Below are 25,245 nucleotides of genomic sequence, written 5' to 3' on the forward strand. Positions count from 1 at the left end.
CGCGTGTTCGAACAAATTTTTGGCCTGTTCGCATGTTCTGCTGCAAACCGAACCGGGGGGTGTTCGGCTCATCCCTAGTAAAGTGTATGTGATAAGCTTAGTCCAATATTTTCTGCAAGCAAGGACCCTTGTTTAGCTTACTAAGAGAAAGTTTAATGTCAAGTTCACTACTCAAAGTTGCTGGAGTATCACACAGTTACCTTGAACCTATCAAAGTTCAAGTTCAGCAATAAAGCATCAGAAAAGCATACCCCTAGACTGTTCATTGAGCCAAAGGAGTGATTGTGTACCTGGCTGCAGGGCAATTACTGGTAAAAGACCCGGGGCATCTATTTGTGAGCACTATAGTACACATCAATAGAGATTCTTACTGTACTTGCTGCTCTAAAGACACAAAAAGAAGTGAACGGACATCTCCCCGAATCCCCGAACGCCTTTGACCTTCTTTTTTTTTTTCAATAACAATTTTTATTGATTTTTTTCAGTTATAAAGAAAAAGTAAGAATAAACATGCACTGTGCTTGAGTTAAACAGTTCACAATCTTAGCACACTGTTAGGCCTGATTCACACCTTTGCATTTTGCAGATCCATTTAACATGGTTTCCTATGGAACACGTTCTGTAGTGCAAATCTGCAAAATGCCAAAAGCACTAAAACTGCATAGGTGCGAATCCAGCCTAAACTACAAAAAGGTGCCTCAGCAGGGGCCATTAATATAGGAATTATAAAACAAATATTGGCTACTAATAATGAGCAAAGTGCAAGCATTACAAATTGCAAGGACTGGCTCAGTACTATACCTAACAACATTGTAGCCTAAATATTTTGGCTAGGTTCACACTGGAGCGATACGGGAACGACAGTGATTCCTGTGCTGGTTCCCGCATTACATCTAAATTGCAGGCAGTTCACACTGCGCTCTGCAAACCGCTGCTGGTGTCAATATAAATTTAATGACACCCCCAAATCAGTTTGCAGAATGCAGTATGAACTGTGTATTTGGATGGAATCAGATGGCATGGGTCTGAAAACCCATGCAATCCAATTCCAGTGCAGACCAAAAAAGGGTCCTGCATCATTTTGGTGCGAATGCGATTCGTATCGCACAGACATTGCATGTGGTGTGTACAGGAAAGCTCTGAAAGTCACATGCAATGTCTATAATCGCATAAGTGTGAACCCAGCCTTTAGTGCAAAGTATCCCTTAGATAAAAAATAAAATAAAGAGAGCCAGAATGGACTAGAAAAAAAGGGGGAAGGGGAGAGAGTGAGAGAAAGAGGACTACTGCAGTGTCCCAATTCCTCAGTAGTCAACCAACTAACAAGAGGGGTACAACTACAGTGGATTCTGTTCCAGGCGGATCTTCGTTAAGAAGACATAGTCCCAAGGTGAGATTATGGGCCTCCAATTTATGGATTCTAGCTCTCAGTTTCTTCATTATTCTATGTCTTTAATTCTAGTATAAAAAGCTACAAGGCATCCACAGTTGTAAGCACATAGCGTATCAGTTTTTTTGTAGGGTTTAGCTAGGTTCAAAGAAGACAAACCCAACAGGGAAAGTTTGGGGGCGATTGGAGCTGGCAGGGTAAACAGCGTGGAGCACATCCAGTGTCTACCAAAAGTAAAATATTTTAAATGCATTTTCTTTATAAAGAAACTCTTGGATGCCTGAGACCAAGCCACCTGCCATGGTTCCAGATGGCAATTGACATTTTGTATGTTCCCACCTACTCTTGTTCTGGTGGCAAATAATTGTTGCTTTTTATTCACTTTATGTCCTTGGAAAATTGCCACAAGAACAAATAGAGAAGCCTTTCCCCACTCTATCTTAAACAAACATACAATAGCTTTGGTGGGAGTTCCACTTCAAGCTATGTAGGTGGAGTGGTTATTTAGCCACTTATGTGTGATTGGCTGTATTGTGTGTTCCCGCTAAGGGCATAACTACAGGTGGTACAGAGCAATCAACTGCCTGTCATAACAAAAACCCATTATTTTTACTTCCCTCGCATCTGATTGGGTGATTCAAATTGAACACATTATTAAAGCGGAGTTCCGGACACAATTTCACTTTTTAAATATAAATACCCCTGTAATACACAAGCTTAATGTATTCTAGTAAAGTTAGTCTGTAAACTAATGTCCGTTTTGTTAGGTTGTTACATCATTTAGACACTTTATAAAATAGAAATTGACTGGGGCCATCTTAAGTGTGGGCATCATGAAGCCAGACTGAGCATGTGCGAGATCTGCAAGGCTGAAATCCAGGAAGTCCCTGGATTTCAGCCTTGCAGATCTCGCACATGCTCAGTGCTGCACAAGTAGTGTCAGATCAGGTTTCAGCACCTGTGCTGTCCAAGTCACATGATTCTTTGAGACTGGGGAGTGCACAGACTTCTGGAAAGTTACACCCACTACATTCCCAGGAGTCTGTGCGGTGTAGGTTAGGAAGCATTTAGCACCTAGGTGCAGGAAGTGGGAAGATTAACTATTCTACCTAGCAACAACACTTTGAAGGCATCTAAAAAAAAAAATATAATTCGTAAAGGACTAATGACATTTTTTTAAAACTACTGATGTAATGTTATATTTATGGGTGGAACTCCACTTTAAGTGAGTGAGTGAGTGAGTGAGTGAGTGACTTATATAGCGCAACAATGCAAACTTAATCGCCTCAAGGCGCTTGACATCCAGTCGTACCGGTCCTTCAGAAGAGGTGGGTCTTTCGTTTTTTCCTAAAGGCCCGATGGTTTTCCTCCAAGCGGATGGTAGTGGGTAGAGCATTCCAGAGCCGAGGTCCTTGGACCGAAAATCTGCGTTCTCCCTTCGATTTGTAGCGGGATTTAGGAATTTGGAGAAGGTTTTGGTTGGTGGACCGGAGCATGCGCTTGGTGACGTAGGGTTTTATTTTCTCGCTTAAGTATTGGGGAGCGTTCCCCTGTATACATTTGTGGGTGAGGCAGAGTGTCTTGAATGTCACCCTGTCCTGTATGGGCAGCCAGTGGAGGGACCTCAAGACCGGGGAGACTGATTCCCACGGCTTTTTACCAGTTACCAGTCTGGCTGCCGTGTTCTGGACGACTTGTAGACGTGACATCTGGTATTTCGGTAGTCCTAAATAGAGGGAATTTGCGTAGTCGAGTCGTGAGTTGATGATAGTTCCAACCACTACAGCTCTGTCCTCTTCCGGAATGAAGGGGATGAGTCTACGTAGCATGCGGAGCAGATGATGAGAACCGCTGACAACTGATCCTATTTGTGCATCCATCGTCATGTCTGAGTCAAAGATGACTCCGAGACTTTTGACTTTGTTGCTTGGCGAACAAGGAGAACATACACTTTAAAACATTTACTTAACTAATTATTTTTTTGCAATAGAACCCCAAAATGTCTGCTCACATATGTGTAAAGCTGGCCACAGACATTACATCTGACTATACAGATGAATCTTATAAAATTAGAATATCATCAAAAAGTTAATTTATTTCAGTAACTCAATTCAAAAAGTGAAGGGTGGAACTTTAAATGAAACATGCATCCCAGGAGAACCGCAAAACAGTTGAATATGACAAATAACCAGTGCATTAGACCCAAAAACGTTAACATGAGAGCATTGCATATCAGCAATTGGCAGTCAAGTATTTAATCGCATAAGAAGTATATCACAAACAATAATGACATAGCATACATAGTATAGTAGTCAGAAATTGAATAGTACATAAATCTGTGACAATATAAAGTAATAAGATAAAATAACATATTGGGTTCATATATAGCAATAGTACAATAAGGAGGGACAGGAGCAGGTATGTAGTAGGGGTCTATAGATATCAAAATGGTAAAATTTAGAGTACGTAAGTATGGTGAATCTAGGTGCGGGAACAGGAGGGAAGAAATAGAGCAGTAACAATTCCTAAAATGACTTGCAGCATTCACCTTCACAGACTTACATATCACGGTAAATTCTGATGGTTGTTACCATCACACCCTGTTATACTTATTTCACCTCTCTTTACCATTGATCACTATTTTACTTAGTGCTTATGATCCATCACCTCAGTATTGAGGCTTTCTCACTATATACATTGTTACCACAATGTACTATTTTTTATACCATCCTACTGCTTATCACTTACACTGCTACTTCACTCTATTTTCCTGCCTACCACTCCATTGATACCCACCTTTCCCCACTGGTTCCCAGTCTTTTTAATTTTACCTACTCTTTTTCATTACACACATAATTTGCCACTTTTTGCTTTTTCAATATTTTCCACCCCCATTCCTCTATAGATGGTTGCACCCTTGGAGGACCTACCCACCACTTCAACCTATGGAAACCCCTTTCTGGAAACCCCAGCCTGTTACCCGATTACCAGCCTGCATGGTGGGGCACATCCACCTCAGCTCCCACGGGCTGTTGTTCTCTCGACCGGGCCTCCTCGGCCTCTTGACTCCACGCCTACATTCATAGTCCTTGGCATACCTGTAAGTCATTTTAGGAATTGTTACTGCTCTTTTTCTTCCCTCCTGTTCCCGCACCTAGATTCACCATACTTACGTACTCTAAATTTTACCATTTTGATATCTATAGACCCCTACTACATACCTGCTCCTGAAGAGTGGCAGTAGCCATGAAACGCGTTGAGCCAATAAGATGCCCTCATACATATATACCGCTACTGCAACATCTACTACCTCATACACCGATTGGACTCTACCAACCAAATACGGTTACAACCATCTTGGAGATACATTTTAAGGATACTGATTTTTTATATTTCTACATTGTACCCATTGTGCCCATTGGGGGCTAGTTAGATGCCCCCTTTGTATATAGTTAGTAGTATTAATATTACCCATCAGATCCAATACCTATCGGGAGTGTGCCAGCATATGCAAGCTCTAATCATTTTTTACCATGGAGACACGCTTTAATTGAATTGGCCTTTTGTCCCTCCTTATTGTACTATTGCTTATTTTATCTTATTACTATATATTGTCACAGATTTATGTACTATTCAATTTCTGACTACTATACTACGTATGCTATGTCATTATTGTTTGTGATATACTTCTTATGCGATTAAATACTTGACTGCCAATTGCTGATATGCAATGCTCTCATGTTAACGTTTTTGGGTCTAATGTACTGGTTATTTGCCATATTCAACTGTTTTGCGGTTCTCCTGGGATGCATGTTTCATTTAACGTTCCACCCTTGTCTTTTTCTGTTCAAATCAGTGGGGATGGAGGTATTGGCTGATACCCAGTGCCTCATATAAAGTCCCAATTTTTTAGTCTAGTCTAGTATAGTTTATCCATAAATTCAAAAAGTGAAACTCATATTTTATAAAGATGTGTTATATTTCAAGCATTTCTTTCTTTTCATTTTGATTATTATGGCTTACAGCTAGTGAAAACCCCAAACTCAGTATCTCAGAAAATTAGATTACATAAGACCAATAAAAAAAAGGATTTTTAATACAGAAATGTTGCTTAACTCCAAAGTATGTCCATGTACAGTATAGTATGCACTTAGTACTAAGTCAAGACTCATTTTGCATGAATTTACTGCATGGAGGCTGCGTGGCATGGAGGCTGACTTTGGACTTGATAAAACACAGTGGACCAACACCAGCAGATGACATGGCTCCCCAAATCATCTTGCACTGTGGAAAAATGTGCATTTCATTTGAAAATCAAGGTCTGGAGGAAGAATGGAGAGGCACAGAATCCAAGTTGCATAAGGTCCCGTGTGAAATTTCCACGGTCTGTGATGATTTGGGGAGCCGTGTCATCTGCTGGTCTTAGACCACTGTGTTTTTTATCAAGTCTAAAGTCAGCGCAGCCCTCTACCAGGAAACTCTAGATCACTTTATCTGCTGACCAACTTTATGGGGATGCCGATTTTCCAGCAGGACTTGCCACCTGCCCACTCTGCCAAAAGTACCAATACCTGGTTTAATGATCATGATATCACTGTGCTTCATTGGTCAGCAAACTCGCCTGACCTAAACCCCATAGAGAATCTGTGGGGTATTGTCAAGAGGAAGATAAGAGACACCAGACCCAACAATGCAGATGAGCTGAAAGCCACTATCAAAGCAACATGGGCTTCCATAACACCTCAACAGTGGCACAGGTGGGTCGCCTCCATGCCACGCTGCACTGAAGCAGTAATTCATGCAAAAGGAGCCCTGACCAAGTATTGAGTGCATACTATACTGTACATAAACATACTTTTCAATAAGCCAACATTTCTGCATTAAAAATCCTTTTTATTATTGGTCTTATGTAATATTCACATTTTCTAAGATCCAGAATATTGGGTTTTCACTAGCTGTAAGCCATAATTATCAAAATTAAAAGAAAGAAATGCTTGAAATATATCACTCTGTGTGTAATTAATTTATATAATATGTGAGTTTCACTTTTTGAATTGAATTACTAAAATAAATAAACGTTTTGATTAGGGTTGTCCCGATACCGATACTAGTATCAGTATCGATTCCGAGTATTTGCGGGAGTACTTATACTCCCGCAAATGCCCCCGATGCCTGGCCGAATACTCGCCCGCCGCTACGCCGCATCCAGCCGCTACGCCGCATCCCGCCGCATCCCCGCTGCCGCCGCTGCTTGGTTAATACGGGCGGGGAACATTACAGCTTTCATTTGAATAGCTGTAGTGTTTCCCGCCGCGCCGCGTATAGACACTCCCCCTTGCTCGGGTGAACTGTCCAATCCCGAGCAAGGGGGAGTGTCTATACGCAGCGCGGCGTGAAACACTACAGCTATTCAAATGAAAGCTGTAATGTTCCCCGCCCGTATTAACCAAGCGGCGGCGCGGCAGCATGTAAGTAAGGGGGACATGGCTGCATATATGGGGGGGACATGGCTGCATATGGGGGGGACATGGCTGGATATGGGGGGGACATGGCTGGATATTGGGGGACATGGCTGCATATGGGGGGGACATGGCTGGATATGGGGGGGACATGGCTGGATATGGGGGGGACATGTCTGCATATGGGGGGACATGGCTGCATATGGGGGGGGGACATGGCTGGATATGGGGGGGACATGGCTGCATATGTTGGGACATGTTTGCATATGGGGGGGACATGGCTGCATATGGAGGGGGACATGGCTGCATATGGGGGGGACATGGCTGCATATGGGGGGACATGGCTGCATATGGGGGGGACATGGCTGCATATGGGGGGGACATGGCTGCATATGGGGGGACATGGCTGGATATGGAGGGGGGACATGGCTGCATATGGGTGGACATGGCTGGATATGGGGGGACATGGCTGCATATGGGGGGACATGGCTGCATATGGGGGGACATGGCTGCATATGGGGGGACATGGCTGGATATGGGGGGACATGGCTGCATATGGGGGGACATGGCTGCATATGGTGGGACATGGCTGGATATGGGGGGACATGACTGCATATGGGGGGACATGGCTGGATATGGGGGGGACATGGCTGGATATGGGGGGACATGGCTGGATATGGGGGGACATGGCTGCATATGGGGGGGACATGGCTGCATATGCGGGGGACATGGCTGCATATATGGGGGGGACATGGCTGCATCTGTGGGGGGACATGGCTGCATCTGTGGGGGAGACATGGCTTCATTTGTGGGGGGACATGGCTGCATTTGGGGACACATTTAAAAAAAAGTATCGGTATTCGGTATCGGCGAGTACTTGAAAAAAAGTATCGGTACTTGTACTCAGTCCTAAAAAAGGGGGGTATCGGGACAACCCTAAAACGATATTCAGATTTTTTGAGATGTACCTGTACAATCTACTTTTAATTTACTAACAAAAAAAACAATGTAAAATGAAGACTTACTTGGGCATTTTAAAACGTCAATACTTCCAACTTGTTTTGGAATTTCTATGCCAATGTTGGACCTTTAATTATAAATGATGAAAAAAACAAGAATTACATGTAATATTTCAGTGTTGCTGATTAGCTTTCATCATGTGTGAATCTAGAGCCCCCAACCACCTCAGCCTCCAAAAAAGTTTATCTAAACCCAAGAGAAAACATGTAATATATTGACGTTTACCAGTCCTTGGCTGCATTAGTTTATTTTTTCAGAGTTTTTTTTTATTTATTTTCACCTGCCAGTAACACGCTTTCTGTCCAAATGCTAATTTACTGCACTGTATCTATGAAGGAGCAGGGTTGTCACCCTAGGCTGCTCTCATGATATGGACTACCAACACCTCCTTAGCACAATTACAAAGCGGAGCGGTCTTGTAGTTTATAGAAGATAACTAGTATTGAGATTTATGTTCAGTGCACAGGAAGTTATAAGCATGTAGGTAGGTGCCTACTTTTGAGGTATATACTGCATCATGTTATTGATCTGGACTGTGTTATAATAAAGTCTGTTAGTGAGTTTTTGAGTAATAGGCTGCCTAGGGAGTTAGGAAGGGTGTTAAATCTGCTCACTCCCTGGTTTTCATAGCTCTGCCCCCTTGTGGAGGGCTATAAATACAAGGAGAGGCAGGCTGTCTAGACTCCCCCCCCCCTTCCATATGGGAAAGGATACAAAGAAATGCTGCATCGTGTGACGCTGTGCTGCACATGTGGCCTCCCTTTTTTTTCAAATTTGTCGCTATTTTATTGTTTATTGTGCAAAAAAAATGCAGAGGTGATAAAATACCACCGAAAGCTCTATTTGTGGGAACAAAATAAAATACATTTTATTTGGGTACAGTATTGCACGACCGCACAATTGTCAGTTAAAATAATGCAGTGCCGTATCGCAAAAAATGACCTCGTCTTGAAGAGTGGATAAACCTTCCGTAGCTGAAGTGGTTAAGCTATGTATGAAAGGACTTTGTAAAAGAGTGTCATATCAATTCTGTTCCTACAAAAAGTTCAGTAAATGTTCTTTGAGTTATGTAACGGGAGTCCCTTTTGGGCACAGATTGAGCCAGGAAAAAAGGGACATATGTTGGATTGTTTTAGCATAGACAGTAATCCACAATATATTCTTTAATGTCTGCAAAGAACTAATTACAAGTTGTTGGCTTATCCTGAACCTACCAGGCAATAGTAACTCATTCCTCTGTGTAACATGGTCTGTTGACATGCTAATACTGTTTTATGTGTGGAATGTACTTGTCATCTGTAGTAAATTATGTCAGACAAACGTCTGACATAGAAATGTGTATTCTGCAGGGGAATCACTTATTGTCGGAGACGTAACGTCTGGGGGACAATTAACTCCTCTATGTAATTATCTAAAATAATGTAATTGAAGCCCAGTGAGTGATGTTGGGGGTGGAGAGTTTGATTGTTCCTGTGATTACTGAAACATGCCTTGTAAACTGTATATAAACCTGAAGGCTAACCATTAAAAGTGTTCATACATATGTTATTTCTGGGGAAATGGGATGTCTGATGTCTGCTAGATTGTGGAGTGTCAGATAAGCTGTCATGACTGATGGAAGGGAAATCGTAAACGGTGGTGACTGTTACAAGTTACAACATGCTTAGTCTGAAGCTTCTTCAAAGAGGTGCATGCAAGGCATACAAAAGAACAGGGCTTTTTTCAGGGGATGGCCACTACCAAGGCTAACAAGTGGTGAAAGTTTCAAAGGGAGAAGGATCACCTTGCCATTGCCATGAGTAAACAGTGGAGTGCTTTGGTGCTAGAGCTGACAGCTGGCTAGAGTGTGGAGTGACTTGGCAGAGATGACAGAGTGCTTTGGTAGTGAGGGGGGTCTTGAGTGTAACCCCCTCCCTAGTGACCGGTGCCCAATGTCCAGGACCCAAAGTGTGGCACAGAGCCCCTATGTCTTTAGTGGGCAAGTCACAGGAAGAATTAGGAGAGAGAATCCTCAAGAGTACAGGACTTCAACATTAGGTCTCACGCTAATGTAAGGTTACAAGCATGTCACTGGGAGTGATGTGGCATCAAAGCTAGACTGGAGAGCGGGATACAGGCTCTGAGGTATACTCTCACAAGTGCTGCATAATGTAAGGAAGATTGTGTACAGTTAGTCAAGTTTAGCTCCATTGTGAACTGGAGGAGACACGGAGAGTTAATTTTGCCATGACATGTGGTTGCTTCTAATTCGGAGAGCCGCCTTAACGCAGATTTGTCATGACTGTGGCCTTCGACAGCTTAGCTGGGCATTAGCAACAACGTTTCCTGAGTTCCCCTTTAGAAAGCCTTAATCCCCACCCAGAACTACAATGGATTTCTGGCAGGATCAACAAGTATAATCTGTACTTGCAGAAAATGTTTTTAGCCAGCATATCTGAAGTCTGGTAAACTGCAATATATTTTATTATTTCCTCTGTAGCTCTGACAAATGACATAAGGGGGAGATTTACTGAAATTTAAGGACACAGAATCTGGTAAAACTGTACATAGTAACCAATCAGTTTTTAGGTTTTATTGTCAAAGCTTAAGTTTGAAGGTAATTGGTTACTATGCATAGCTGCACCAGATTATGTGTGCTCCCGTTTTTTTTTTTTTTTTTAATCAGGTTTTTCAAAATGTTTTTCCCATACAAACGCACAGCATTAATGGCATTTATAGTAACATTAATTAAAAAAGGAGTTGTGCATATCTCGTAAACATGTGGATAACAACTATTTGGCCCAGCATTTATTGTCAGACAGCGTTTTGCAGCCACATGAAATTCATTGATCTATAACTGGTATGTACAGTTATTGTGTGCTCCAGTTTTTGTAACGCCGCTGCCGTTACTTTCTAGTAGAACGGGCGCAGCTGCTTCTTCTCCTGGCAGCTGCGCTCCGTTCTGTTTACTTCAGGCGTCACTTCCTGTGCGCCCCGTGCGCTCCACGATGGAACGCGGAAGTGCGCTTCACTCAGCCGCTCCAATCCTGCTTCTTGACGGCTTATTTAAACCCCCAGCGGTGACAGCATGGCGTTCCTCTATTCTGCAAGGACGCCTGCTGTCACGGCAGCTCCAGCTTTCCCCGCTCTGGGCATCACCCAGGATCAGGCAGGACCCCGCTCCCGGCCATCTGTGCACAGGACCACTGGGACCTCCAGCTCTCTGACTCATCCCTGTACTGAACCTCCAGCACCTCCAGCATCCTGGGTCACCCACCACCTAACCGCAAGTACTCGGATCTGTGCTAATGTATCAAGTGTAAATGGATGCCTTGCATGCCTGCTCACTATCTCTCACATGCCATTGATCCCTGCTATCCTACCAAGTATTATCTGAACCCTCCTCATGCCTCTTCATTGGTTCTCACATGCTAGTGGTGTGTACAAATAATGCCGAGTATTGTTTGAAGCCTTATCATCCTTGCCAAGTACAGCTTATATGCCTAAGGACTGTGTATTACTGCAAGTCTCTCCTAACAGCTCTGTATTAGTCAGGAACCTATGAACTGTGTTATCCGGATCATGCATTACCACTAGTCTCTCGTACCAGCTCAATACTTCTTATGCCAGTGAACTGTGATACCCTCACCTAAGTTTATCCCTAGTGTACAGCTCCAGTATTGCATACACTTATCATTTCCTCTGGTCATATTCTTTTCTTCAAGCCTTAATCTTAGTGACGCCTATGAAGGAATAAGCGCCATATACCTATATGAGGCTGTGATGTCAGAACCCTAACTCTCAACATAGACTGAGAGTGAAACCTAGGTTCGAACCTGAGAAGCCTCCGCAGTTGCGATCCACGTACTTAAGCCCCAGATTGGTGTACCGTTACATTTTTAAGCTGGCCAAAGATGGTTTGAATATTGTCTGGTTTAGCAGTGAATAGACGAGCTTCGATCCATCTATGAGCAGGCTAATTGTCCCCAATCAGCTGCTGGCAATAAACACTGTGTTTACCTGGCCAGGACCACTCCCCACCCCATGAGAACACAATAGCTGTAAGAGAAGACCGTTGGCACACGCACGTGCGCATGCGCGCACTGTTAGAATGCAACAAGCGTCTCGGAATTCCGGCGCGCATGCGCGTGCACAAAGGATACACCAGCCACTTCAGCGCGCTTCTGCGCATGTGCGGGCACAACGGACGGCGTGCACACGCAAACGCCGTTCCTGACTCCTCCCGTTGGCTATTTAAAGAGGGCTCTGACAGCCTGGCGGTGCTGACTGGTCTTCAGCAAGTGCCCTGTTTCCTGACACCTGTTTATACCTTGGATCTTCGTTGCTGACTTGGCTTCCCTGACTCTCCTTTGGATTCTGATACTTACCTGATCGTTTGGTTCCTGATCCCGGCTTCCCATTGGACTTCGCCTTTGCTGTTTCCCTGATTACCACGCCGCCCGTCTGTTACCGAACCCGGCTTCCCTCTGACCCGGCTCCTGTTGATGATTCGGTACTCTGCTGTCCGTGTGTGCTCTGACCCGGCTAGTCATCCGACTGCTGCAACCCAGAAGTTCCTGCTAGTTTCCTGTTCTGTTCCTGCAAGAGAGTTGGAGTTCCTCTACACCAACCGGTTCCCTCAACCTCACCGGTGTCCTGTTCCTACTGGGCCTTCAGCATCTGCAAGTCTTCATCTGCTTCCGGCCACGAGCCTATCAACACTACAGGCACTCGTGTTCCTCCTAGCCCTAACCGCCGTCTGTCTCAACCTCAGAGGGGTTTGGGCTGGAGATACAAGAGGGGCTGACCTCGTCATACCGGACTCCTACCAGGTACGTGACAATAGCTCTGTGAGAGGCGTTCCCCCATCCACACTATGTGAATAGGGGAATCAAGTCTTTCCTGCACCCCTTGGTTGCAGGAAAGAAATTCACATTATCTATGGTCTGCTCTAGTAAATCTCCCCCAAAGAGTGTTGCAGAAAAAGCAAGTAGAGGAAGATTTCCTATGACGGCTTCTGTGTGTCATGGATATGCAATAATGTCTGGCAGCTTACCTGTCTCTCCATGTGTTCATTAGAGGCCAGACTCTCTTATCTGGCTGCCTTTATCATCTCTCCTCCCTGTATGGCTCCATCCCAGGCCATCCCAGGAACTCTATATTAACCACTGCACTGCTGGTTTGCTTTGCTGATCAACGTTGTTTGTTAGTATTGTGTTCCTGCTTGCCGTGTGCTACGTTATCTCTGTGTACCGACTTTGGCTTTTCTCCGACTACTCCTGTTTGCCTGTGACCCTAACCCTTGGCCTGTCCCTTGGTTACTCTCGTCTGCTTGTTGCCCAGACCTTGGCTTACCCTTCACTATCCCTTGTGTCCTGAGTGGCTGCTTCCCCTCTCTCCCTACGGAGCGTGACCTAGGCGACTCCGGGCGCCGTGACCTGGATCCAGTTGCAGCGAAGGCCATCCTCACCACTAGAGGCTCTGGTGATGAATACCAACTGGATCTTAGATTCCGCGCCCTGGGGAATCTTGGGCTCAAGCTGTGCCCCAGTGAACCTCACCTCCATATCCACTCTGTGGTCCATCCGCAGCAGTCTGCTATAGGGTTCACTACCTTGTCGTGTACCCCCGGCTCCAACGGGGTGCACTTGTCACCTGGCCACAGGTGACCTGACACTGTGTTTACAAATAACTGTGGCAACTGGGTGACCATTCAAATCCTGTGCAGGACTTGTACTGATGGAGGTCTTGCTGGGGTTGGTTCCACTTACTGGACACTCACCAGTTTTTTGTAGTTTGCAGTGCACTGCTAAGTTTCTCAGCGCAGCGTTTTTTTTATTCATTTAATTTGGCACACATTTATGAGAGGTGTTTCACGCTAGCAGCTTTATTTATATTGATTACATTTAAGCCTATAGGAGTGGTGGCTCGCAGGACTATTGCTATTTCAATAGCTGGAGGTTAAATGAAGAACTTTTACAGGATAAAGAAATAGTACATGTGCAGACGTGGACATGTGCACTGCCAAAAAAAAGTTGTTTTTTTTCGTTTGTTATTTTTTATTTTTTTTTCCTAAATTCGTAAATTCGGGAAATTAAAAAAAAAAAAAAAATCGTTTTTGTTTCATTCGCTTTTTTTATTTTTTCGTAAATTCGGGAAAATCGAAAAAAATTCGAAAATTAGGTAAATTCGGAATTTTCGGATTTCCGAAAAAGCAAAAAACGAAAAAAAACTAAAAAAACGAAATTTCCCCCCAAAAAACGAATGAAACTAAAATGAAAAAAAATTCGGAAAGCTGTCCAACCAAGTGAGGGACGCGCTTAACGAAGGAAACCGGGGGAGGACCTGCCCTGGAGGAGACCAAACAGGGGCAAACTAATGTCTTGGGATAGGCCTGGTGACTTCGTTATACAGGAATCTACAGATCTACAGCTCTACTTGTCTTACAGTTCGCTGGATCGGCTTAAAGGCTCTTTACTATAAGGCTCGAAGTTCGGGACTTAAATCCTGTGGCAGAGTAGAAGTTGAAGGTTTGAAGGTTTTACATCTTGTGTGAACATTGCAATTTCTATAGACTGTCTTCCCCTGACAACGAACTTAGAGGTAACGTGCAAAACCCAAATCTAAACCAGCAGCTCCTACGGGGGTAGTGCCAGTAGTAATTACAAAAGAAATTTATGAATTAGAACAGCAACACAAGAAAACTAGAGAGAAAGAACTCCTATTGAAACTTGGTAATAAAAGAGAGGAGATGAGAGAGGAAATAGAACATGAAACCTGAACGGTCTTTAATCAAATTAAGAAAGAGAGGTATCAATGTGGTAATAAACAGGGGAAATTTCTAGCAAATTTATTAAAAAAGAAAAAAACAGTTAACTACATAGTGAAAATACAAACAAGTATCGGGGAATTAAGATATAAAACAACAGAAATAGCTAAAATTTTCCAAGAATTTTATGAGAGGCTTTATTCAATTAATATAAACAGGGCTGGACTGGGACAGAAATTTGGCCCTGACTTCATCCAGACTGGCCCACTTTGACAGGTCTCCCCCATGGCGGCCGGACAACTTCCGAACCCCCCCCCCCCCAGCCACCCGCACCCCCTCTCCCCCAGCCACCCAAGCCCCCTCTCCCCCTTCACTAGCCACTAGCCGTTCTACTTTATTAGAGTAGAACAGCTGGTACTGGTACTCTTATAGGCAGTACCAGTGGGGAAGCTAGACATTATTTCACCCGGGGCAAAGAATCAGTTTGGTGCCCCCCTTATGGGACAAGATTAGGCAGAAGGGAGAAACTCCCAGGCCATAGCTGTCTGTCCCCTCCACCATGCTCCTCTGCCATCCCCCTGCTCCTCTGGTCCTCCCCCTGCTTCTTTGTTCCCCCCAGGTGAGCGCTGCTGGGAGGGAGAGGAGGTAAGCGCTGCGGGAAGGGAGAGACAGGGGAGCGGAGGGGGGGCGGCAGTCCACTGTCACTGAAGCCGGCCCACTGAGCCATCGGCCCACCGGGAAACTCCCTGTAGTCCCAATGGCCAGTCCATCCCTGAATATAAATAATACAAAAGAAGAGGTTAAACAAAAAGAGGAGAAAACAAAAGCTTTCATGAAATAGATAGACCTAGATAAAATCCCAGAAGACAAAGAACTGCCAAATGGGAAATCTCCCGGACCCGACGGCCTGAAAATACTCTATTAAGAAGAATTCTTAGACATTTTAACACCGAAATTGTTCTCCTATATGAACGGGGTGGGCGTGAAATGGGAGATGCGGAAAGAGGCATTAGAGGCCATAATAACTATAATCCCAAAAGAAGGTAAAGATAACACACTATGTTCCAGTTACAGACCGATTTCACCCCTGAATATTGATACTAAGCTATTTTCAAAGGTACTTGCTGAGAGGTTGAAAACGATAATGAAGGACGTGGTCGATGTAGACAAAGTTGGATTCATCCCCAGAAGGGAGGGGAGGGACAACAGAATTAGAGCTCTTTTGGCTATACAGAAAATTAAAGAAAGTGGGGCCCCAGGTCTACTCCTGTCAATTGATGCTGAAAAAGCATATGACAGGGTAGACTGGGGTTTCATGCAGAGTACACTTGAGGCAATAGGTATAGGACCTAGAATGACCAACTGGATAAAATCACTATATAATAGACCAACGGCGAGAGTAGAAGTAAATGGGACGGTCTCAGCGCCATTCGAGATGAAAAATGGCACTAGAGAGGGAAGTCCCCTGTCACCGCTACTGTTTGTCCTCGCGCTGGAACCCCTGTTAAGGGGGATAAGGTGGAATGTGGACATCATGTGGATACAAGTAGGGGAAGATGACCATAAACAAGCGGCCTATGCGGACAACATTTTATTTTTTATAACTAACCCCAGAGTAACCTTATATAATTTAATGAAATCTCTCAGTTCGGAAAATATGTCTAATTTTAAAATAAACCCGGCCAAATACGAAATATTGAGTATTAATATATCTAAAGCAGATGAGAACATCTACCAAGAAGATTTCCCATTTAGATGGGGGAAAAAAAGAACTGCAGTACCTAGGAGTTAAGATAACAACTACTACTGAGACATTATAGAGAGCCAATTTCTTCCATTATCAAATGACATTAAGGCAGAACTTAATAGAATAGCACCGGGGCAACTATCTTGGAGTGGCAGAATAAATATCTTCAAAATGGTAATCTTACCCAAAATAGTATACAAAATGCAAATGCTCCCAATCCCACTATCACAGGCATATTTTAAAACTTTACAGTCAATGTTCCTAAAATTGATTTGGCGAGGGAAGAAACCACGTATTAGTCTGACACTATTAACAAAAGAAAAGGCACAAGGGGGATTGTGGGCACCTGACCGGGGCTAAAAAGACGTAGAAGTATCACTTGGGAAGGTAATATGGATTCCTGCACAATATCGAGAACTTAGCATGGACAGTCACACAGTATTACAAATAAAGTATTAAAAATATGGGATAAGATACATAAAAAAGAAAAATGGGACTTTAATTCACCTCTAATTCCACAAAGGCCCCGTACACACCATAGAATCCATCCGCTGAAAAATCCCAGCAGATGGGTTTCAGCGGATAGATCCTATGGTGTGTACACGCCAGCGGATCTGTTTCCGCGGATATTTCTCCCCTGGGATGGATTCCAGCAGATCGAATATTCGCTGACATGCCAAGCAAATCCATCTGCTGGAATCCATCCCAACGGATGGATCCGGTGGTCTGTATAGACTCACCGGATCCATCCGTCCGAAGGGATCCCCCGCATGCGTCGTTATGATTCGACGCATGCGTGGAATTCCTTATATGACAGCGTCGCGCACGTCGTCGCATCATAATCGCGGCGACGGCGCGACACGTCATCGCCAGAGGATTTCGGCGCGGATTTCAATGCGATGGTGTGTACACTCCATCGCATGAAAATACGCCGAAATCCTCGAGAGGATTTATCCGCGGAAACGGTCCGCTGGACCGTATTCGCGGATAAATTCTCTCGTGTGTATGGGGCCTAACTGACACAAAATATTTTACACCAGGAATGGACAAAATTGGGAAAATGGATTATACAAGAAAATTGAAAGATGTAATGGAGCATAATAAATTGTATACGTATCAGGAACTAAAAAATAAAAGAGAACTGATGGTGATTGACGAATGGCGGTACACCCAGCTAAAACATTTTGTTGAAAAATTGCATCAGCCTATTAGATCCGTAGAAAACCTACAGCCCCTTGAGAAATTATGCGAGGAAAAGGGTAGGAAGGGGGGAATTTCAAGGATTTATAAGATATTAAATTATACAAAAAAGCAGGGCATACCACCATACATCAAGAAGTGGGAGGAGGAATTGTGGACAAAGGTTAATGATTTTGAGATCAAGCAACTAACGAAGAGGGTGCATTCCACATCGGTAAATTGTAATATGACAGAATTAAATTATAAATGTCTCGTCCGTTGGTATCTAACCCCTGATAAGGTACATAAATGCTCAAGGGAAACATCACAGTTATGCTGGAGGGGGTGTAAGGAAATTGGGACTATGGCCCACATATGGTGGACATGTCCCAAAATCAAAAAATATTGATGGGAGATTAGGCAAATAATTAGAGAAATAACCAATATTGAAGTTCCTGACGACCCGTGGGGGTGTTTTTTACATGGCATTCGAATGCCAACTAAACAATACCTGAGAACATTGCTCCCACAGCTTTTAAACGCTGCAAAGAGCCAACTACTTACACACTGGCAAGAACTGTAACGGCCTACGCTGAAGGGTTGGTGCAATAAAATAGATGAAATTTACAACTTAGGATATCTAAGGTTTAGCGAGGGGGAGTTTCAAGAAAAGTGGAAAGAATGGATAGATTACAAGCACACAATGGGATACGTAGAATTGATGGGAGCATAACATAATAAAATAAACTACATTAAAATACACCGTGATAGCTTGTTTTTATGTAGTGTCACTGCCAGGGCCGCCATCAGGGGGGTACAGGCATTACACCCAGGGGCCCGGATGGCAACCCCCTTTTTTTAGGGGCCAATTTTTTTTTTAGAGGTTCCGGAGGTCCCCAGGGGCCCGGAGGCCCCGGATGGCAACCCCCGTTTTTTTATTTATTTTTTATAAAAAAAATATATTTTTTATAAAAAAAATATATTTTTTATATATTTTTATTTTATTTTTTAATAAAGGGCCATTTTTAATTTTTTAATTTAATTTAATTTAATTTAATTTTTATATATATATATTTTTTATATATATATTTTGTTGTCTTTTTTTTTTATAAATGTTTATTTTTTATTTTTATATATATATATTTATTTATTTTTTTCATTATTATCAAAGGGCCCAGAGGTTTCTTTTTTTCATTTTTATTAAAGGGCCCAGAGGTCCCGGATGGCAACCCCCCTTTTTTTATATATTTTTTTCTTTATTTCTTATTTTTTGTGTAAAGGCCCCCCCCCCCGCTTCTCAATTCGCGGCAGCACCCCCCCCCCCCCCCCGGTTCTCTGCTCCAGGGGGCCCATGCCCATCCCATAATTCCTGATGGCGGCCCTGGTCACTACTTTTTGTATTTGTAAAGCAGTGTATACTATGTTGGTGCATTCTATTTTTTATAATCCACGTGTGGGAGTGCTTGCTTACCGGAGAAAGGTCAATCTCAATTGAGGCTGCATATACAGTATTAATTGTCCTCTTCTTTCTGTTTTTTACATACTAGGTGCTGCAGCAAGGGTTAAAATACCCTGTGCTAGCAGCATGCTGGAGAGCTGTAACACCGCTCTCACACACATTGCAGTGGCTCCCATTGGTCCAACAGTCCCCCTGCAGGCTAGTTCAGATAACAGCTCTGTTCGTATACCATGCTACAAGCACAGTATATTTTAACCCCTGCTGCAGAACTAGTATGTAGCAAAGCACATGAAGAAGAACATATTTAGGGTGTGAAAGTTGCAAATGTTGATACTTCAGTTTGGCTTTCAGATTGCATACAACATCAGATAACTAGATTTACTAATTACTTTTAATATGCAAATTTTACTTAAAGTGAACCTGTGGCAAGGCTATGGTCATTCACTCATTTAAATATTTCACAAAGCAGTAAATGAGCTTTAATACATATCCATACTGACTTCTGTAAATGCAGTCTCGGTGGAGCAATTCATTCTTACATTTCACAGCAGAAGTGCTGAAGTTGTTCAAATGGTTCTCTCAGTAGTTTAGCTCACCCTGCTGGTAAGAGATATAAGTGATTCTGTTGTGACATAGAGATAAAATTACTCCAGAGTGTCTGTAGCTACATAGGTTAGTGATTGTTTTAAAGCTCATTTACTGCTTGGTAAGACTATATAGCCTGGTCACAGGTTCAATTTACCCACTTAAGGACCAAGCCTGTTTTTCAGACTCAGTGTTTACACATTAAAAACAAGTTTTTATGGTAGAAAATTACTTAGAACCCCAAAACATTATACATTTTTTTCCTAACACTCTTGAGAATAAAATGGCGGTCATTGCAATACTTTTTGTCACACCGTATTTGTGCAGTGGTCTTACAAGTGCACTTTTTTTTGGGAAAAAAACATTTTTTTAAATTATAAAATAAGACAACAGTAAAGTTAGCCCAATTTAGTTTTATATTGTGAAAGATAATGTTATGATAACGTTATGGTGTCAAACTTGTACCCTTAAAAATCTCCATAGGCAACGTTTAAAAAATTCTACAGGTTGCATGTTTTGAGTTACAGAGGAGGTCTAGGGCTAGCATTATTGCTCTTGCTCTAATTTTTGCGGTGATACCTCACGTTTTCATATGCGGGCTCTACTCATGTATGTGTTCGCTTCTGCACGCAAGCTCGTCGGGACGGGGTGCTTTAAACATTAATTTTTTTTATTTATTTTACTAGATTTTATATATTTTTACACTGTTTTAAAAAAGAAAAATGGGTCACTTTTATTCCTATTACAAGGGATGTTTACATTCCTTGTAATAGGAATAAAAGTGACCCAATTTTATTTAGAAAAAATAATGATAGGTCCTCTTAAATATGAGCTCTAGGGTAAAAAAGACCCCAGATCTCAGATTTGGACTAAAATGCAATAAAAAAAAAATGACAAAAATAAATTGTCTCTTTAAGATGTATGGGCGTAAGTGACGTTTTGACGTCGCTTCCACCTTGCTATGGTATGGAGATGGGTGGGGGCCATCTTGCCCTCACTCGTAATCATACCCAGCATGGGAAAGGACCCGATCGCCTCCGCTGCTGCCAACGGCTCCGGTAAGCGGTGGAGGGCACGGGAGAGCAGCGGGAGGGGGGCCCCTCTCCCGCCCCTGATAACGGTGATCTCACAATGAATCCTCCGCAGAAACAACCATTATCGTTTACAGGACCGCCGCCTGAAGAGATGGATACCTTGGTTGTGGCAGCAACTGCTGCCATTACCGAGATATTCCTCTTCAAACTAAGGACGTATATAGTCATGTGGCGGTCCTTAAGTAGTTAAAGTAACTCTTTCTTATCTATTTGTTACCATATGGTCAGTTTGAATAGCCTAACAGGTTTACTTAAAGCATTCTGAATTCTCTATTTAACCACTTGCTTACTGGGCACATATACCCCCCTCCTGCCCAGGTGAAATTTCAGCTTTCGGCACTGCGTCGCTTTAACTAACAATTGCGCGGTCGTGCGACGTGGCTCCCAAACAAAATTGACGTCCTTTTTTCCCCATAAGTAGAGCTTTCTTTTGGTGGTATTTGATTGCCTGTGCGGTTTTAATTTTTTGCGCTATAAACAAAAAAGAGCGACAATTTTGAAAAAAATACAATATTTTTTACTTGTTGCTATAATAAATATCCCAATTAAAAAAAAAAAAACAACATTTTTTTCTCAGTTTATGCCGATACGTATTCTTCTACATATTTTTGGTAAAAAAAAAAAAAAATCGCAATAAGCGACTGGTTTGCGCAAAAGTTATAGCGCCTACAAAATAGGGGACAGAATTATTATTATTTTTTATTATTTTTTTTTTACTAGAAATGGCGGCGATCTGCGATTTTTATTGGGACTGCGACGTTATGGCGGACACATCGGACACTTTTGACACATTTTTGGCGCCATTCACATTTATAATGCAATCAGTGCTATAAATATGCACTAATTACAGTATAAATGTGACTGGCATTGAAGGGGTTAACACTAGGGGGTGAGGAAGGGGTTAAATGTGTGTCCTATATAGTGTTCTAACTGTAGGTGGAGGGGGGGTGACTGGGGGGGGGGGTGACCGATCTGTGTCCCTATGTACAAGGGACACAGATCGGTCTCCTCTCCAGAGAGAGCACCGCTGTCTCTGTGTAAAACGGCAATGAGAGATGATCTCATATGTTTACATATGTCTCATTGGCCGCACAGATCGCCTAGCAAACGGGCACTCTGATTGGCCGTTCGCGGCGATCTGTAATTGCCTGTGTCCAAGGTACACGGCCAGCACAGAAGTTCCCCGCTGCGCGCTCTGGAGCGCGCGCGGGGAACACGCAAAGGGGTGGACGTCAATTGACGTCCACTTGGCTTTTCAGGTCCGCGCTGTAGCCGTCATTCGACTATAGCGCGGACCCCTAGTGGTTAATGAATGGGCCTCTTTCCAAAACATGGACATACCTTTTAATGTTTAGCAACATCTTCTATAAGCAGGTGTGATACTTCTTAAACTAAAAAAACTGTGCCATTAGAAAAAAGTCATTTTAGAAAATACTTACATGGAAAACAAAGTCTTGTTCGCGTTGGTGAGATATGTATAAGGTGTGTTCTTGCTTTTTAACGATATGAAAGCATCACAAGGTACTTCTGGTAACTTGATACAGTAGAAAACTTCTCTATATTTCCTGTCCACATATTTACATTTTTCATTTTGGGAATTCAAGTAAAAGCCACATTCCGTATGTACTTTTTTATTTTTATTAAGGAATTCTCCTGTGTAGCTGATATAATTGTATCCCATGTTCCTCCCTTTCCACAAAAGAGATACCCCTTCACTGGGATGCATCAGGAGAATAGATATTTGTACTTGTCCTTTCCAAAATAATGTAAAATAAATATAGTAAGTTCCATTTTTGAAGTCCTCGATTCTTCCAGAAGCTCCAGCTCCAAGCTTTGGTGAAAAGATCCGGGCTTGTATAAAGTCTCCTCCATACGTTTTTCTTCTCCCCAAATAATTGAACATCTCAACCTGAACAATCAAGGTGTCTCCAACACAATAATTAGGTTTATCGTTCAATATTATTGCTGTGCTATTTATCGCACTGGTGGTTTCATTAAAAAACATGGTGTTTTTTTGGGGAATTGTACAGTTGATCATAGTCATTATCTCTGCTATTTGTTGGTCGATGGTTTTGGATTCTGTTGGTATGTACCCAACGTGTTCACAAACAGGTGCCGGATCATTTTTTACATTGAGAAAGTAAAGGTCTGAAAGCTGATGGGAAATCATTAACATTTCTACTGTTACACTCTGATGCAGCGTACACACGACCGTTTTTCGGGTTCTAAAAAATGCCGTTTTTTTTAATGTCATTCAATACGATCGTGTGTGGGCTCCAGAGCATTTTTCACGATCTAAAAAATGGCCATTAAAAATTTTGAACATGCTCTATTTTTTCACGACATTTTTAATGTTGTCTTTTTTAAGGTTGTAAAAAATGGTCCGGTGTGGGCTTTAACGACGTGAAAAAAACGTGCATGCTCAAAGGCAAGTTATGAGACGGGAGTGCTCGTTCTGGTAAAACTAGCGTTCGTCATGGAGATAGCACATTCCTCACGCTGTAACAGACTGAAAAGCGCGAATCGTCTTTTAATAACACAAAATCAGCTAAAGCAGCCCAAAGGGTGGCGCCAACCCGCATGGAACTTCCCCTTAATAGTGGCGTCGTACGTGTTGTATGTCATCGCGCTTTGCTAGAGCATTTTTTTTCACGATCGTGTGCAGGCAAGGCCGTTTTAATGATCGGGTTGAAAAAAAAACTTCATTTTTTTCTAGACCCTTAACAACTAAGGCCTAGATTCACGTAGGGCGGCGTAAGTGTGAGCGGGCGTAGCGTATCATATTTACGCTACGCCGCCACAACTTAGAGGCAAGTGCTGTATTCACAAAGCACTTGCGTCCTAAGTTACGGTGGCGTAGCGTAAATGTGCCAGCGTAAGCGCACCTAATTCAAATTGTGAAGAGGTGGGCGTGTTTTATGCTAATGAATCGTGACCCGACATGATTGACGTTTTGAACGCACGGTGCATGCGCCATCCGTGGACGTATCCCAGTGCGCATGCATCGGATAGAATGCCTAAGATACGTCGAACACTGCCTACGACGTGAACGTAATTTACGCACAGCTCTATTCGCGTACGACTTACGCAAACGACGTAAAAAGATACGCTTGTTCCGACGACCATACTTTGCATGGGCTACGCCACCTAGAGACTTGCTTTATCTTTACGCCGGCGTATGTCTTACGTAAACGGCGTAACTAAATGCGACGGGCGCACGTACGTTCGTGAATCAGCGTATCTAGCTCATTTGCATATTCAACGCGGAAATCAATGGAAGCGCCACCTAGCGGCCAGCGTAAATATGCACCCAAGATACGACGGCGTAGGAGACTTACGCCGCTCGTATCTTGGCAGAATGTATGCGTAACTGATTCTATGAATCAGGCGCATACATACGACGGTGCTCATTCGGACTTACGACGGCGTATCTGGAGATACGCCGTTGTAAGTCTTTGTGAATCTGGGCCTTAATTTTTTACAACCCGAAAAACGGTCGTGTGTACGCGGCGTTAGCCTTATCCACAAACACAATTTAAGTGTGAGTTCTACAACAAAGAACCTACCTGTCTGAAGTTTATCTGAACGATGTAGCTAAACACCACCATAACGATAACTGTACAAAACAAAATGATCATATAACCTTTTCTGGTTGATTCGAACATTCTATTAGCCTCCTGAAACAGAAGTGAGGTGTACAATTATAAGGAGGTCCTAATAACAATGGCCAACCCAAAGTTTAGGCAGCTGTCATCCTAATTACCTTTTGATGGTTAATGACAATTGTGCCCTTTTGCTCTTTAAAGGTTTGCCTAATAAGTCATGGGCACATTACGTGTAGAGGACTTATAACCTAGTTAAACTTCAAGATCAGCTTTCCCTGGGTTATTCTGTGAGATTTTGATCAGATAGTCCTCTCTAAATATTCCCCTGTGAGAGTGTCCTGATGAACTCTTTACTTTCAGTGGTACAATGTTTGGTTACATATCACCAACATAGCAAGTTACAACTGAAGTTTGTACACGGATTGCATTTCAAAGTAATTTTTGTTTCAATTTAGTGGCCAATTTTCGTGCAGCCATCAAATTTGAGTGATCGTGCATGTTAGATTTTTTTTGGAAAACAAACAAATTTCTAATCAATAATGGAAGTATCGTGGGATATATATAATTGAAAAAGCTGTGACCTGGAGAGAATTCCCAGACACAAAGGGCCAGATTCACATAAAACCGCGGCGGCGTAACGTATCGCATTTACGTTACACCGCCGCAAGTTTTACGGGCAAGTGCTTGATTCACAAAGCACTTGCCTGTAAAGTTGCGACGGCGTAGCATAAATCCCTCCGGCTCAAGCCCGCCTAATTCAAATGGGGCGTGGACCATTTCAATTAGGCGCGTTCCCGCGCCGAACGTTCTGTGCATGCTCCGTTTTGAAATTTCCTGCCGTGCTTTGCGCGAAATTACGTGGCACTGACGTGATTTTTTGAACGTCGATGTGAGTTACGTCCTTTCCTATTCACGGACGACTTACGCAAAAAAAAAAAAGTTTAAAATTCGATGCGGGA

The 25,245-nt window shown here is 42.9% G+C and overlaps 1 protein-coding gene across 2 annotated transcripts in view; it reads right to left on the reverse strand.

Moving 5' to 3' along the window:
* Positions 1-24,558, reverse strand: part of LOC120918715 (NXPE family member 2-like) — a 65,015-nt gene extending 40,457 nt beyond the window's left edge. Inside the window, exons 1-3 of one of the 2 annotated variants that reach the window (XM_040330426.1) lie at positions 24,248-24,558; positions 22,121-22,836; positions 7,875-7,936 (exon numbers count right to left, since the gene is read on the reverse strand). In XM_040330426.1, the coding sequence (XP_040186360.1) occupies positions 7,875-7,936; positions 22,121-22,836; positions 24,248-24,346 (877 nt within the window). In that variant the 5' untranslated portion in view covers positions 24,347-24,558. The remainder of the gene's footprint in view (positions 1-7,874; positions 7,937-22,120; positions 22,837-24,247) is intronic. The other variant, XM_040330425.1, reaches the window with a different exon arrangement.
* Positions 24,559-25,245: the final 687 nt, after the last annotated feature.

This window comes from Rana temporaria, chromosome 12, assembly GCF_905171775.1.
Source record: "Rana temporaria chromosome 12, aRanTem1.1, whole genome shotgun sequence".
NCBI classification, from domain to species: domain Eukaryota; kingdom Metazoa; phylum Chordata; class Amphibia; order Anura; family Ranidae; genus Rana; species Rana temporaria.